This window comes from Diadema antillarum, unplaced genomic scaffold (genome assembly GCF_040938485.1).
Source record: "Diadema antillarum isolate AM-2024a unplaced genomic scaffold, OU_Dant_1.0 seq00001658_RagTag, whole genome shotgun sequence".
Classification (NCBI taxonomy): domain Eukaryota; kingdom Metazoa; phylum Echinodermata; class Echinoidea; order Diadematoida; family Diadematidae; genus Diadema; species Diadema antillarum.
The window spans coordinates 230,268-247,505 of NW_027272358.1; the positions used below are offsets into that span (position 1 = coordinate 230,268).

Genomic DNA, 17,238 nt, shown 5'->3' on the forward strand with positions numbered 1-17,238 from the left:
AAGCACTATACTCTGAAATAAATACAACTGCATGTTGCCCTTAATAACTACTTTTAAAGTAATAAAAGCTTGATTGTTCACTTCGGCTACCACATACATGTATAAAGTAGATTGCAAATTATGTTTCACATGACAACAATTGAATGTTAAGCTTCAATTTGACCAATAATCATATCCATATAGATCCAATATTTCTCTATCATCTAGTCTTCTCATACCTGCACAGCACACCTTAGAAAACATGGTGGCAACATGTGACCTAATATGTAATAAAAGGCTGAATACTGGGGGTAGCATGACCCAAACTAGCACAAATGTACAGGTCAAGATTTAACAATGATACAATGTATATGTACAAATCTACCTTTGTACAAAACTTGAATGAAATCAGTTAAAGAACTGTGGCCAGTAATGTGCAGACAAGAAGACCCTAAAACTCAACCATTTTGTGCATCAAAATGGAACACGTGAGGGCACTAATTCCAAGAGTTGCAGACAGCTAGATTTGTAAATATGCTTTAATATAAAATGTGAAAAACATCCATCAAGAGGGCTGCACACAAGGTGCAGAGCAATATGTGACCCTGCACCTCAAAACAAACAAAAAGTCGCCAGACATGAATTTTTAGTTAAGACCATATTCTGGAAGAGCAGACTTTAAGCTTTAAAATGATGTATAACTCAAATCAAATGGACTCTCCTAACCTATCTAAATATTGGAAAGAAAGCACAAACTCAGGAAAAAGGTGAACTGAGAAAAGAGGCTCTGAAGTACAGTGTCTATTCAAGCGCTTAAACATTACCAAACCGTACTGGCTGTGCAATGAATGGGACAAAAAACAGGAAGTAAACCACTAGAGTAACAACAATGAAGGAATTATCAGATTAACTTGAAATTAAGCATGCCTCATTAACACATTCTGTCCATAATTAATGCCAACTCTCAAAGCAGTAGCACTATCCTTTCAAAAGTTATTAGAGTTGAAAGTGAAGAGTGTGGACAAGGTTTTTCAGAAATGAAAAAGGGATTCTAAAGACACACGTAACCACACTATTCTACCAAAACTGTTCGAGATAAACTGCTAAAAAAAAACACACTTTCCTGTCCGTTTTATGATACCAAATTTTAGCATAATGTAAAAGAAGACTTGTTCTTTCAGAAAATATGAAAAAGTCAAGTTCGGCTAGGTTGACCCATTTCACTTATTTTCAGTCCTCACACAAAATCAGTGTGTGCCACTTTATGTTCGTTTTGAGGTGCACGGTCACATATGGTCTCTGATTACTGTATACGCCATATATTTCGCGAGTCTAAATTTTCGCGAATCGGGAATTCCCAACAGTTTCGCGAGTGGTTAAATTCGCGATCGTGGAGTCCTGTACTGAACGGAGAAATGTACACGCGATCAGAGTCAATATTTTCGCGTGTCTTTAATTTCGTGAATAGGACCCGACTCGCGAAATTCGCGGAAACAAAAACCTCGCGAAATATTCAGCGTATACAGTATATGAAGAGCAGAACAAAGGGAACACCATAAACCCAAAACAATAATGGGTCCAAGTTTCATGTTGAGGTACCTCCATGCTAGCTTCCAAGAAAATGTATCCAGAAATTTTAACGCTAGAGTGCACACAAGAAATATAACATGGTGGCTGCCTTAGACTCTGTAAAAAGTGGAACACTGGGGGCAGCATCACCAAAAATTATATGTATAGGGGCTTAGAATTGACTATAAACCTCTGATAGCAAACTTGAACAAATCTGTCTGGAAGTGTGGTTAGAAAAGAGCACACAAGTAGACCCCCAAAAATCAACCTTTTTACCCACGCCGATGAAAATCGGCAGGGGGTTATGTAAAGGTTCCGTATGTTTGTTTGTTTGTTTGTTTGTTTGTTTGGTTTTTTTTTGTTTGTTTGTTTGTTTGTTTGTTTGTGTACAAGATAACAAGAGAACGGGTAAACGGATTTGCACGAAATGTTCAGGGGATGTTTGGATAATGGCAGGAAAGAATCGATTAGATTTTGGTGATAATCGGTTGACCCTTGCAAATTCTGTGTGACCTTGAAGTTTTGACCCCATGATATAGTGACCACTCCGAAAATTTCCCGTTTCTCACTTTGCGATTTTCTGCTACCATACGAACACATAAACTCCCAAACGATCCGACTTCGCTGCTCAAATGTTCGTAAGAATTCCAAAATTTACGTTTAGGCCTGTTTGAGGGACTATGTCCTTCTAGATTTATGAAAGTTCGTTCTCCGTCGTCACAAACTGGCCCGTATTTTGATGGTTTTTCAAATTAACATAGATTGTTTTTTTCGTTGGAGGAGCATTTGCTCGGTCGCAGTCACACTGCACGATATGCGCGCTCAATGTCAATGCGTGTGCAAGGCCGCTGACAATGCATCGCGCTCTACACTGTTGGTGCAAAATTGCATCGGGGACGTTGCGGCGCTCGTTAGTGACCGAATGCTGGTGCAGTAGACATTGCATTCAACCCTTGCATTGAATAATTCCCGTAGACACTAATCATAGGGGAAATTGCCTGGGGGGTACGTAAATTTTGTTTTTCTTTTGCGCTTTTGTGGATACCATCAAAGATCGTACACTCATACGACCTTTGATATCATCACACTCTCGGCTTGCTATAATCAAAATATCCCGCAAGAAAACGGCGTATTTCTCGATTTTTAGCGCTTTTTCGGCGACCCGTCGCGTAGACAATACTCTTAAAACTGGACTTAATTCGCGTGCGCTTGGAAAAGTTCCGATTCTGCACTTTTGACGGTTGAATTTGGGATATTCGATGGATTTTTGGAGGAGACTAAAGGACTTTCCTATTGTGAATGAGTGTTACCGTATGTGAAATGATGTGACTTTGCGTGTGATGTGACTGTAGAACCAAAGAGAACTCACTGGCTGGTGATAAAGCACACTGGCAATTAAGTGACCAAATTCTGGTACACCGTAGATGACCGAATGCACATTATGTTTACCCCGACTTTGTACTTCAGGCGTGGGTCTGCCGCCTTTGACGGCCCCTCTCTAGTTGTGTATGAAAAGGCACAAGCAAGGGCACTACTACCAGAAGTTGTAGGCGGCTAGATATTTTATGATATACTTAGACTGAACAAATCTGAATAAAATATGTTCAGAAATGTGGTCAGCATCTATCGCACACACAAATGTTACATGGCGGAGGTGGTGGGGTTGCACTGCAAAGTACATCGGTACATTGTAGGCCTATAGTGTATCCTCTGGTACACATACTGGGGAATACACTAATCTGCAACCAACTATGGGTACTGATATCTCACTTTTCATCCAACTTGTAGAACTTTAGTCACATTTGCCTGTATGATCAAATTTATCATCATTGTATAGTTGATATTCAATATACTACATGTTTAAAACAGCAGGGTATGTTTTATCAAAAACAGACATGACAATCAGAAAATAGTGGGATCTGTAAGTATTCCATGTTTTCACAAAAAAGGAAAAATGTACAATTTTGTAGGGCCTACATGTATCATCCAAGGGTGCAAGTAAGAAAAGACAAAATTTATGTGTCATAGTAACTCCGAGCTCTTCTACTGAATTGTTAACACACACATACAAAACAATGTTGCCATCACCTTACAACTCTTATCATTTGTCCACAAAATGTAGAAAATTTACCATTACTACATGTACATGTAGGTGATATCAACACTACAATGATGATGCAATGGATAAAAAACTTGTGGTGATGCACAGCTTGACCTGGAGGTTTGCAGTCAGTTCATTGGTGTGGCTATGATGGTGAAGACCCTATACATCGCTTGCCCATTTTGACCGGGTAACCAGTAGAGGAAATTCTGTGTACAGATTGGTTTACAGGATCACAGGAGACCAAGTGAGGTACACTACTACTAACATCATCACTTCTCATTTGCATGTGGCTGTGACCAATATCACTACTTCCTTAAAAACACATGACATTTCATAACCACTTAAACTTTCTCAATTTATGTCTGATTCCACTCAAACTTCTACAGCTGTATAGCTTTTTAATCTTTGATGCTCCCCACCCCCAAACAATCCTTAAATTACAATTGTACATCAGAAAATTACCATTTCTGAGAAATCAACCTGCAATGATATGGTATACAGGGTAAATGATACATATGTACATTGTCTATTGTTCTTACTGTATGTCACACTGACATCAAAATCTCTGTACAGGGTGCTATGAAACCATTACTGGTCACAATACTCTACATACAGTACTTTCCAGTGCAGTGAACAAATGTATTGTGGCATGCACCTGTATTTTGTACGGTATAATGTTCTGAACAATATCAGCTTTTAATTCATTTGCAGCCAGGCTTCACAAGTTTAAAAATTCATGATTTCAATGCACTTACAGCACTTAACACATTGGTCCTGTAGAAATAATGAACAGCCAATGACTGAAGTGCAACAGCATGAATACAAACTTCGTCGTCAATACTTGGAAGCTGCTACACATGCAGAGCACTGAATACTGAATTTAATACAACTAACAACCTGTATTATGGCAGCACTGTAGCTATGTACTACAAATGCATTTTTCACTTTCTTGGACTGATTGTGTACTACTGTATCTACCCAATAAGGTACTAGTACATTGTACATTGCATTTAATACTGAGTCTTATTTTTCACAAATCAGGTGGTTGAATTTGCGAGTAAAGAAATGGACAAAGAAATCAGTATCATTCACTCGTGCTATAAACATTTAAAAAAAAAGCACTGAAAATTGTCGGTACTATGATGTACATTTTGTATTCCTAAAATGATTCCAATATAATTTGATTGAAGCAGATATTCACAGTACCTGCACCAGTTAGAGCACATATTGTACCTGGTACACATATATGCACAAACATGATTTACACACATAGTTTGCATTCATGTTCATGCACTATGCATATGTATTTAACTTGCACTGTTACATCGTATGTAAACAGCTTTTGCTCATTCATGATCAGAGTTGATATTTTTCAGCATGTTTTTAAACTCATGAATAGTACCCAACTCGGTAAATTTTATAATCTAACTAGAAATGTCGCTATGGCGACTGGTATGCCTCCGCCATAATGCATGATTCTCCTTATAGATCTATAGTACATGTGGACAATGTGTGCTTACATTTTCACAAAATTGGCAAAATATTAAAATGACACGTTTGTCACAAATGTGTTGAATGTTCACCTTCCCTGACCTAGGTGTAATTGGATGAATAGGATAGCATGTATTTGGGGATTTAAGGACTTTAACTAGACTTTGCCCCTTTCAGCATTGAGTAATTTTCAAGGTATGGAGAAAAAGTGCAATTTCTGTATTGAATAGTATATTGTTACCATTTTCATCTGGCCTTTGACCCTAAAATTCATAAGAGAATCACTGTCAGGCAGAACATACATAATTATGTACTAAGTTTCAAGATAACTTGAGCCACTTCCGAGATATGGAGGAAGAAGTAAGTTCAACACTTTCACTTGATCTTTGACCTATTGACCTTTGACCTTTTTGGCAAAAAAAAAAGAACTTTCAACAGAATCTCTATTGGGTTATACATGCATACACCAAGTTAAAAAAAAATAATCCTGCTGGCATTTAATAAATATGAGGGAAATAGAAAAATTTTAAAGCGTTGCCCTTGACCTTTGACCCCTGACATATGATCCAATCAATCCCAAATTCCCTAGATAATCACTGCCAGTCAGTAAATGCATATACCATTTTCCATGAAGATATCGCAGAGAGATAGATATGTGTATGCATTGAGCCTGTCGCTGTGTTGCATTGCGTATCATGATGCGTTCTCGGTACACGGGAAGCTACGAATGCCGTATTTTATTTCCAAAACTGCAGGATCCTCTGCAGCTCAGCTACGTCATTCAGTTTACTCTCAAGTCGGGTATTATTGTACTCAGACCGTTTAGCAGTGATGTCGACGGCTAAATATCCACTTAAATTTTGTCCTTGCCGATCGTGCCTTTCTATATCAGATTACAGGCCCGCGCCTGTGTATGTATTGACGATGGTTACACAAAACACACTATCTGCGTGCACGTGATATGGGCTCTCATATGGTAATACACGGCTCGGTCATACAAGGGCATTTAGTTAGCAGCGAATGCTGTTGGGCAATTCCGCGGTTAGTAACGTTACATTTGAACAAATTTAGATATTTGTTTTTACTACTAAATTACCATTTATTCATTTCAAGCCAAAATTATATCAAAAACATGTTCATCATTCCCAGGTTTATGATACAGAAAAGAATGAATACAATCCAAGAAATAATAGCATTGCTATGGCAACTTAAAGGGCTGGTTAGTAACGTTACGAAAAAAGGACATGACAAAAAAATCAATGTCTTGTAACAAAAAGTGTGCAAAAATTCAAGTTACTTCAAACAAAGTGTTGCATTAATTTCAATTATTGCATTATGACAAATGTTCACACAATGTTTTTTAGCAGTTCGACCAATAATTTCTTAGCTAGACCCCCAAAAGCATGGTTAGTAACGTTACGGTTAGTAACGTTTCATTTGTCTGGAGTAATTCCGCAGGTCATTTCACCCTTTTGTAATTGACAAAATGTCACATGACTTCTGGAGTATTTAAATGTATTTATCTTTTACCCTTTAGCAAAACTTTGAGGAAAAAATTTCAAAGGAACCCACTGTAATTTGCATTTAAGTGAATTTCAGCATCCCCAGTCCCACATGTACATTTTAAATGATGGTTTTAGATCTCGCGAAATCAATCAATACGAAAGATAAAATCTACTGAATTTGAAAGACCTTAATGATTGGTGAACATCCATTGCATTAGTTGATACCTAGATTGAAGAGTAAGATAAAGAGGCACATTTCTTTTATCCATGTCATGTCCACCTAACTGCGGAATTGCCCTGTTATTTTATTGTATTTTGCACAACTACAGGATACTATGCAGCTCAGGTACGTCATTTAGTTTGCTCTCACGTCGGGCATCATTGTAGTCAGACTGTTTAGGACGGCTAAATATCCACTTAAATTTTTATCCTTGCCGATCGTACCCTTCCATTTCAGATTACACGCGCCGCTGTCCATTCGTTTATTGCTGCTGTAAACATGAATATTAGGGAGCTTTAGATTTTGACGCGCGTACGTTTGAGCCGATGCTTGCGCTGGACGTTCTCCTCTCCCTGCGACGTGGGGAAAAGTAGCTTTAGATTATGCTGGGACGCAACGTATAAAAAATAAAATTGCGCCCCCATATGATCAGTGCATGAAGAAGCTCTCTACGTCGCAAACTGTGCGGACATGAAAATAGCCCAGTGCACGTAGTGAAAAACTCAGGCGACGCAAAGCTAAAAATAGATTGACTTTATGCGCGCTACTGAGCAAGCTCAGAACATGTTTTTTTCCTTTGAACGTCCGCGCGTCTAAAATCTAAAGCTCCCTATTAATAAGACACGTGCGGATGTAGGGGAAAACCTCGCTTTGCCAACCGCCTATTTTTGAAGTTACAAGTAATGGGTGATTCTATAGTCTGTCAAACCAAGTTTTGGTGATAAAAATAAAAAAGAGGGAGCAAATGAAGACAGAAATATTCTTCTTTTTCCCATAACGTGGGAAAAGAAATATCAAAGAAAATAATATGAGGCCCTGAGACCCATGGATACCCACAGATGCCTACTTATTAAACCTATAATGACTATATCATCTCCCCTCCCAAAATAATATTGATTAAATGATGATACGTACCGGTAAATAGTATTCATATAATAATGATAAAAATGATAATGTACAGTCTGAAGCAGACAAACGGGCGAGGATATGTAAACATATTGTCGTTGTGTGGGGTTTTTTTAAATGACGTGGTAAAATGAATATTATTCATGACATACGCCACTTTTCTTCAGCTTTTTCATGAAGAGAAATGATGTGTGTGCGTTGGGGCCAGATAGGGCTCATGTATTTTTTTTTTCAACGGGCGTCGAGACTGAGGGCGAATGGCATGGAGAAGGGGGAGATATGCAGGGCAAAATGTCAATGGCAAATGGTTTTTGCACATCACTTGTAGCAAAGAGTTTGTGCACTTCGCAAGTATTTGCACATTAAAACGTAGCAAACGTTGGCTCAATAAGCAAGAAATGTCCAGCTGCACAAGAGAAGGCCAGCTATAAGTCAGTAAAAATTTTCATGCATCCAGTAATTGCTGTTTGTAGTGTACATGGCTGCATCTACATGTTATATGGCAAGCTAAAAGAAAATGCATCTACACTGTACATGTATATCCAATATGGTACATTTGCCATTGGGTTACATGTTCAAAATTAGGATTTCTGCCAAAAAAAAAAAAATGTTCTATAAAAAGATGATGCACACGCCTTTTCATGCGTCAGTAGGAATAGTGTGCACGCAGTAACTACAGTATGAAATTTAGCCTACACACACTGGGCTTCGCCTCATGGGTTAAGCATTCCATAGTTACCCTATGCACACAATTTCTACTGATGCACTCAGAACTACATGTATGCAACATTTGTATACCTGTAATATAGTAAATCACTGTTGTTTCTGTGCTAATTTGAGCAATATCAAACAAAGTTTAAGACACAAAGCGTAGTGTGAACAACTACAAGTAACTTTGCATAGGGCCGTCACAACCATTGCAATACCATAAAATAGCATGTACGCATCACATTAACATTACATAATATTAAATGGGTAAGTCAAATACTGGTTAGTGACTGGCTACAGTAAACACAGTCAATTGATGGAGGCACATTGCTTACAGTATGTTCGCCCATGGGCAGAACATTTTGTAATGTTCTCCCATGGGAAAACATTTTCACATAACAAATGACAAACGATTGAACAATCATATTTTTCACGTAATCGATAAGATAAATTTGCCTATTCCATACAATGTGATAAAGCAGATGACCGTATTTGACTAACCCATATAATATTACAGATGATGACTTTTGTTGTCGGGAACATGTACAGTGTACCAAACATTCCCCCCTCAGGGTTTGAAATGCTATTTCAAACCCTTCGAGTGGAACATTTGGTATGTTCCCTCCCCAGTCATCATCTATGTAATGTCATCACACAAATGATAGCAATTCTTATGCATGTGTATTCTGCTATTGACTTGCAATCCAAGCAAGTTTGTATGTGGCATGAGTGAATGAAAACACAAACATCCGATGTCCTTTTTCCACACAAGTTTTATTCTCAAGTCTGATACTGTTGTATAAAAAATTGTACATGAACATTTTTCGCACACACACACACTCAACTACAGTTTGTACTTTTCACATTATTCACAGGGAGCTCTAAAACTTTGACTGATAATAACATGCATACACACACACACACACACACACACACTAAGTTCAGAAAAGTGATGAAAGTTTTCTGGATAAAGTCCTTCAATATCTTTTCTTTTTTCTCCTTTTTTGTTGCCAAAGTCAGGAAGCAGCTTATGCGGAGATGTGGCTTTATTGTTTGCGAATGTAGCAGATCATTGTACTAATTCTGCACTCAATATCACAAAATATTGTTTGCCATCTCAAATGCGCACAAACTACTGTACAATCACGAGAGCCACTTCTCTGGCCCTGCTAAATTGAACAAGAAGGCAAATACTCCCATAGAGACAGAACGATAATGTATGCTGTATATCATAAAATGAGCAGACTCACAGTATAATATGCTATTATGCATTCCAGGGCATTACAAAATATGCAGAAGGTATACAGTCATGTGTCTCCCCAACCAGCCCGAATGATGAGCATTAGGGCACCATACTCTGAAAAGGCAAGTGGCCATGCAAGTTAGTTGCCGAAGACAAGTTGGCGAGTAGATTTGTAGCACCCTTCACTGCAATCCTATATCGTTACCCACATGAATACTGACATAGTAATCTAGTACATGTATTTTGTTACCAAGTGGCATCCTCAAGTACAGTTCTGTTTGCACCACTGACAGGGGTATTCAAGCGATGAATAATGCTTTATCTTATTGTTTGGGATAAGTACGTAGACAGTGTGAAAGTACTATGCATGGTACTTGTATACTGCTTTTCCAGTTAATATGTGAGGGTTGCACAGGTGTAATCACAGCACTAATAATGGAATAGGAAGAGACCAAAGCTACAATGTAGGCCTTACAAATGTGTAAATGTATAGTTGTATCAAAGACAACTACCGCATGTACAATGTAAGAAAAAGCATTCTGCTGGCAGATCTTTCCTTGACCTTTCATGTACATTGAGTGCTTTACTTCAAAATCAAAATACATGTATAATTCATGTACAGTGTACACTGTATGCCTGATACCTTGTTAGTACATTTACATGTAGGATATACTTTACATGTTAGGATACATCCTACATTTACAAGTACATGTAGGATATGTTTGTGACTTTAAATGCCCCAAATGTTTTAGTGGTCATAGACTATTTCTGAAAGGCTACAACTTGTAACAGATCAACAGATTTGAATCACCCCGTTTAGACCATGGGGTGTTTTAGTAAGATAAGTTGATCTTAAGAGTTTTAAAATCAACTCAAGATTATGATATAATCTACATACCACTTGTTTCCCTATACAGTTTTATCAGCCTTTTAGAATCCACTTCAAGTTGTTATAAAATAATTACAGAAAAATTCCTCTGTCAATCATATGACTACAAGAAAAAGTCTCTAAAGTTTTCATTTTCTTTAGAAAATTTAAAAAACACAACATGATACCAAAATGTAAAGTTGATCTTAGCTTCTAAGTAGATCCCCCTCCCCCTTACCAGGTAGTCATATTGTCAGTAGCACTATTTACTGCACTTGGATGGATCAAAGCACGAAAGCAATGCAAGGAGAGGTGTAGTACTACTGTACACCGTACAATGTATGTACGATCTATCCCTTACTATGCACACTGTGGAAGTATTTTACATGCTGTCATCAAGTTAGCCTCTTCAGTGATTACAAGCTGTAGGGTTTGCAGCTGTTGAAAATTCATAATGCATTGGTTGAACCTGTGACAATGATTCAAGTTTAAACTAGTTGTATTGTACTGACCCAAAACTGTACAAGGAGCAGCATTTTGCACAACTGTCACTTCGCAATTCATGGCTATGGGTACACACAACTGTAGGTGCCTAAAGAATATCAAGCAAATGCATCATTAAAGGAAAGTAAAATTTTTCAAAAATATTACCAGAAAGAAATATATACACAATAGCATCCCATCACTTGTATAAGAAGATATTTTCTACAGTCTGCAAGAGTTTAATATTGTAAATTGTTGTAGAGCAATGTCCATCCTATCGCTACATGACAATCACTTAGTCAACTGGAAGGTGGGTAAAACAGTACCAAACCAACATCCCATGTCTAGACTGAATAGTAACAGATGTAAGGTTAATGCAAGTGCAGCAGGGCAAGGATCCTTGGTGACCGACTGCCAGTTGAAATCCTGATGACTCATACAAAACTTGGTAGCATACAGTACTCCTCTCCATAATAACACTCGTTATTGTGCTGCCTATGCCATACAATTGTACTTACTGTATGATAAAGTGTTTGTCTAGATGACATCGTTGCGATTACTTACTTTTGAGGGCCCCCCTTTCCATGCTTTTACAGACATACAATGTAATCTGTGGCAATTCTCACTTTGAAATACAATTTAAAGAACAAAAAATCAATACGAATGTAAAAACAGTCTCTTTTTTTTTCATCTTATTCCTACCTAAAGTGGTGAAAGTAATTGTTATTCTGTCCACTCGGAAAGCAAAGGTCCTTATACATTTTGTGAAGTCAAGCAGGATCAATATTTAACCTACGTGTATGTACATGTGTATATAAATAGCACAAAAAATATATAATATCATTAGGTTAGTACATGTATACAAAATATCTGACTACATTTTCCAGAATTTGCTTCCACTGTACATACAATGTATTAAAGCTAGTTTAGAGCACAAAGTACAATCAAATTTGAAGAAAAAAATAATATCTCACATAAAAGGAAATCTAAGCCAAGACTAATGCTAGCAATGAACAATAATGATCATAATGTTCAGCAATGCCATTCTGCAAAAATGGATAAGGGTCAATCCTTGTTTGTTGATAGTTATTGCATCTACACTTTACTACATTTTGACATGTTACACTATATTGTCTAATATCCAGTAGCTGTGTAGTTCTACTTGTAATTCCAACAAAGCCTGTGACAAATGGTGAATATTTTACTCTTTGGCTACTGAGAAGGTAAAGACAATAAGGCATACAAATGTAAACATTGACAGGATGTCTTGAAGTGTTTACAATAACACGCACAGGTTGGTCAGCAAGGCCATTTTGACAGTGACAAAGAAACTTATACATTGTTATTGGGAGTTCTCATTTGATGACAAATACCCAAAGAGAAATGATTCACACCCTACCATGCACAACTGTACACAGTGTAGGCCTACGATATACAACACTGACTAATTGTGCACACCCTGGTAGTCCTTTGGCATGTTACTGTGGAGTAGACCTACAAATGTTCAGATTTTTTTCAGAATACACATTAAGTTCATTGGAAAAGACAGTTAGCATTACAGCATCATTGGTATCCCTCAACACCTTATAAATTTGTGTGTTCATACTACACTGTGTTCTGTTCAAATTCTACAACATGAATGCATTATGAGTCCATTTCTTCCCTGTCAAAAGCTATAATCTGCCAGAGAATTGAACACTGCCATGGTAGTCTCATAGATTTTTACCACATGATTTGTTTCCAGATTTAGTCAATGTAACCTTGACACTTGGGCCATGACTCTAGCAATGATTTGCCAGTGGGAGACTGCATACAATATTGGAACAAATTCAAATATCTTACGTTGTATGCCAATATATTTACAAGGTGAAAAATATTTATGTGAGCTGGTGCCTCTAGTCCTTTATTTGAGCTAATTTTATGGCTACGTTTGTATCCATTTATCAGCAATGGTGTCATTAGATATAGAAAAGGAAACTATGACCATTTACATCTTCCCCATCTTACAGCACAAACATACTGAAGGTGCATGTAGCATCCATGGTTTCCAGACTATACATAATATATGTACAATGTATTGTATCATACATGTACTGTACATCCTGTGCCTCCTTAATATTACTCTGACAAGAAATGCATCGAGTGACTTCATATTTCCATTGCCAGTGATGGTGCTAATAATGTCACTATATAGAGTAACAGCCTGAAATCAGTTGGCGCTAGCAGGTTGGCCTAATGACAATGACATCTAATGTAGGCCCACTATAGTACTTACAGTACTGCAATGTGTATCATGCTGTCTGCTAAAATGGGCTACAGTGCTGTACAGCACATTTGCATTAGTGTTTTCCCATTCACTACTCAAAAGCCCTTTGAAATTACCTACATGTAAATCTTTATTTCAAGTTAAATGTTGGTGTCAATACTTTTATATTTAGGGCCTACTGTAGAAAATGTCACACAACTGTAAATATCATCTGATAGTATAGATCTAACTATCCTTGGTACGGTACACTATAAAACCTAATCATTCCGATATTCTGACAAACTTGAAGAAATTACAATTCTGCAATGTTGATGCAAATGAGCTATACATCACTAGCCTTTGACCGGGTACTAAGATCAGACAAGAAATAGAAGAATTAAGAAAAGTAGCATGTATTCTTCACAGTGAGAGTGATTTGGAAGTGAGAGATTTGGAAGTGAGAGACATTTGGAATATTCCAATGTTGTATGTATCGAGACTCAGGTTTATGACTGATGACAGAAGGATTGAAGCGGTTCAACATAGATCAACCAAACTGGACTCAGCACCCTTTCTTAGAGTGAGAGACTCCTCGTGAAGCCTAATCTTTATTCTTTGCATTACCGGAGGAAAAGAGGGGACATGATCCAGGTCTTCAAAATACTACACCATGTTGTATATGGTACAGATAGAATCAACCCACAGTCTTTCTTTGTACAATCACAGTATCATGGATCAAGAGGCCACCCCTTCAAATCATTCACCATACACTGTCGACTGAACATCCGGAGCAACTTTTTTAGCAAAAGGGTCATCCAGTCATGGAACAGTTTGCCTACATATGTACATCACTTGTGACAACTGAGATCAACTTGTATACTTTCTTTCAAGCATGGTTTAGACACGTTCTGGTCAGACAAACATTTTGAAATTGTCTGACATCCATGCCCACCCTTGTTATAGACTGTTACTCATGCTACCGAGAGCTGACAACCGGGAGACCAAAAGGCCTACCTACAGTATGTACACTCCCATAGAGATGATGATGATGACAAAAATTGAGATGATTTCAACTTGTTTATGCTACGGAAGCCAACATCAAAGTAGGAATGATAAAAAGATCCTTTTCAACTTTGCAGAAGAAGAGTTTTCTCTGTATCAATATATACATACAATATAAAACAATTGTACAACCAGCTGCCAACATTAGAATACTGCAATTCAGTGTAATGCCCAACACTGAAGAGGGATGAAGACATGCTAGAAAAAGTCCAGCAAAGGGCCACAAGACTTCTTCCTGAACTGAAACAGAAGGCATACCTGGAAAGAGAGCTGCATCTACACCTGTACCCACTTTGGCTTACAGAAGGCAGGGTGCTGACTTGATACAGTTCAAAATCCTGAAAGGCTTCAACAGAGTAAATCCTTCAAAATTTTTCCAATTGGCCAGTAGTTCAACAACAAGAGGTCACAATCTCAAACTTTTCAAACAATGTGTCCATTCTGAGGCAGTCTGTCTTCTCAATAAGAAATGTAAACAATTGGAATGCACTACCTAAGGAAGTCATCAATGCTACCACCATAAACCAATTCAAGTCTTCCCTAGAAGATTGGAGAAATAACCTAATCAATGAACCCTGCCTGAGACGGGACAGAACAGTAACGAGGGACAAATAAGCTTCGCTTCCAGTCTCTACACCCAAGTATGAAGTAAGTACAATTTACTGTACAATTTGTGAGTAAGTATTTTTTGTGTTCATGCGTTAATGACTGCTTGTAAATTTTATTGCTATCACTGCAATGGTGTGGTTTGGGGGTTTTCTTTGTTTTGTCATATTATGCAAAACAATTCAAGGACTTGTCTATACTTTTGAACAGGGTCTACACACAGTGCTTGCAAAGGCAGCAACTGCCAAAATGCAAAATCAATCCTGTTACACTACTAGAATCCATACTAAACATGACAGAAGTATATTAAAGGGGCATAGTCCCGGTAGTGTAGATGGCGCTGTTGATGATACTGCCGAAGATTACCGAAGTAGAGCTGTCATCAAGAGTAAAGTGCGTAGGTGTTGCTAAGTAACGTTGCCTTTGTTGTCTTCTCTGCGCATCGCGCAGTCTGTAGTAATGCCAGGGTGCGTGCATATGTGCTTGTTATTATGACATCACAAAAGAAGTTTGCTAAAGCTGTCATCCCCCTCAGCCGAATCATGAGCCGAAGTGTGATCGGACCACTGACTACAGTGAATCGGACTTCTTCGGACTCGGGAAAGTGGGCCAAAGCGTAAGCGCCAAAAGAAGTCGATAGCGTAGGTCTCTATAGGAAACTTGCGCCGTGCGCCCGCGTACGCACTTGACTAAAACACGGGGACCATGCACCTTTAACAGTGACAAACACTGATGAATATCTAAATTGACAGCTTAAAAGGTTGAAAGGGATATCAAAAGTTTATTCAAGCAACTTGTGCCAGAGTATTTTAGACTCTGAGCTATACGCAGCCCAGTTGCTGTACGTTTAAACATCGACTGGGCTGTGTATAGTTAATGTTGACATGTTGAATATTCACAATGTGACATAGAATCTATACAACATCTAGGTCTGATAAAAGAGCTAATTCATACAGGAAAGTTATGAAAATAATAATCAAGAGAAAAATTGATTAATTTACTCGTTGTAAGTTGTTCAATACCTTTTTGGAGACAGGGCTGCGTGGTTCACCCATCTCATTCCTCCTGATGTTTACACCAGCTTCAGCCCCATTCCCTCCATCACTAATCTTTCTGTTTCCATTGGCATTGGTTACAAGATTCAATGCACCTGCTCCTCGAAACTCAAAATCATCAGTGAGTCCAGCTCCATCATCCTCTGTACTATGGTGTCTGTATCTTTCTGAGGTTTGACACTCGCCTTGGCCTGGTCCAGAGGTGTTTCTGTGGTACTGTTGATGTGATGAGAGCCCTCCTGCATTAGAAAAGCTGCTCAGACCGCTCGCTGCCTGCATTTGTGCATTGTCCGATGTGAGGTCGCTTAGGGAGCCGGATCCGTACCTGTATTCGTACTGTAGGCCCGACCTACCCATATACTCTCCTCGAGCGGACGGATTTTTCTTACCGAAAATCTTAAAAAGCTTCGCCATGATGACTTCAGCGGGTCACTTCTTCCGACTCATTCCATCCTGCCTGGAAATCCTTCAAAAATGGGTCAGAATGAGATTGGTATTTCCACTTTACCACTAGCAGATGGATGATTTCGGCCACTTACTCGGGCAAAGTCACACTACATAGAAATATACTGGCTATAGAGAATAACACTGAGATCAGTCATTGTCTACGTATCATCCGTACACAAAGCTATCGAAGAAAACGCCAGCATGTGAGATGAGTCAGAACAACGACAGTGTAGTGTACGTGTAGACGTTTATCGAAGCTGCGATATATCACGGAATGCAAGCGCGGAAGAACCACAGCAGTGTGAACAAGGGATCTCCTCAGCATCACCATAGATTTTCTCTTTCTCGCATAGTGGGTTGAGGGGGTGGTTGCTCGTACATTTGTAATCCGCTCTTGGTTGCTTGGTGTAACTCAAAGCTGTCAAACTCTACCACAGACAAGCGCACTGAATGATAATAACAGAAGTATATTATATCTTGAAAAGACAAACAGATTGGAGGTTGATGTGCTTAGTCTTTGCCACTTTAAAAAGTCAGTCAGAAACAGACGTTGTCAAATGTGTACAGATACGATTACACTCGTATCCGGGCACTTACCCCCTGGGCAACTACCCTCCGGATAACTACCACCCGGATAATTACCCCCCCTGGGCCCCGTTGCAAGAAAGTTGCAATCAATTGCAAATAATTGCTAATTTTAAAACAACCATTCTGATTGGCTCAGGGTCTGCCCTATTAAGAAGACAT

The 17,238-nt window shown here is 38.4% G+C and overlaps 1 protein-coding gene across 1 annotated transcript in view; it reads right to left on the bottom strand.

Moving 5' to 3' along the window:
- LOC139711417 (uncharacterized) overlaps positions 1-16,698 on the bottom strand; it is an 87,234-nt gene extending 70,536 nt beyond the window's left edge. The window contains exon 1 of the mRNA XM_071623300.1: positions 16,012-16,698. Within this exon, the coding sequence (XP_071479401.1) occupies positions 16,012-16,458 (447 nt within the window). The 5' untranslated portion in view covers positions 16,459-16,698. The remainder of the gene's footprint in view (positions 1-16,011) is intronic.
- Between the last annotated feature and the right edge of the window lie 540 nt (positions 16,699-17,238).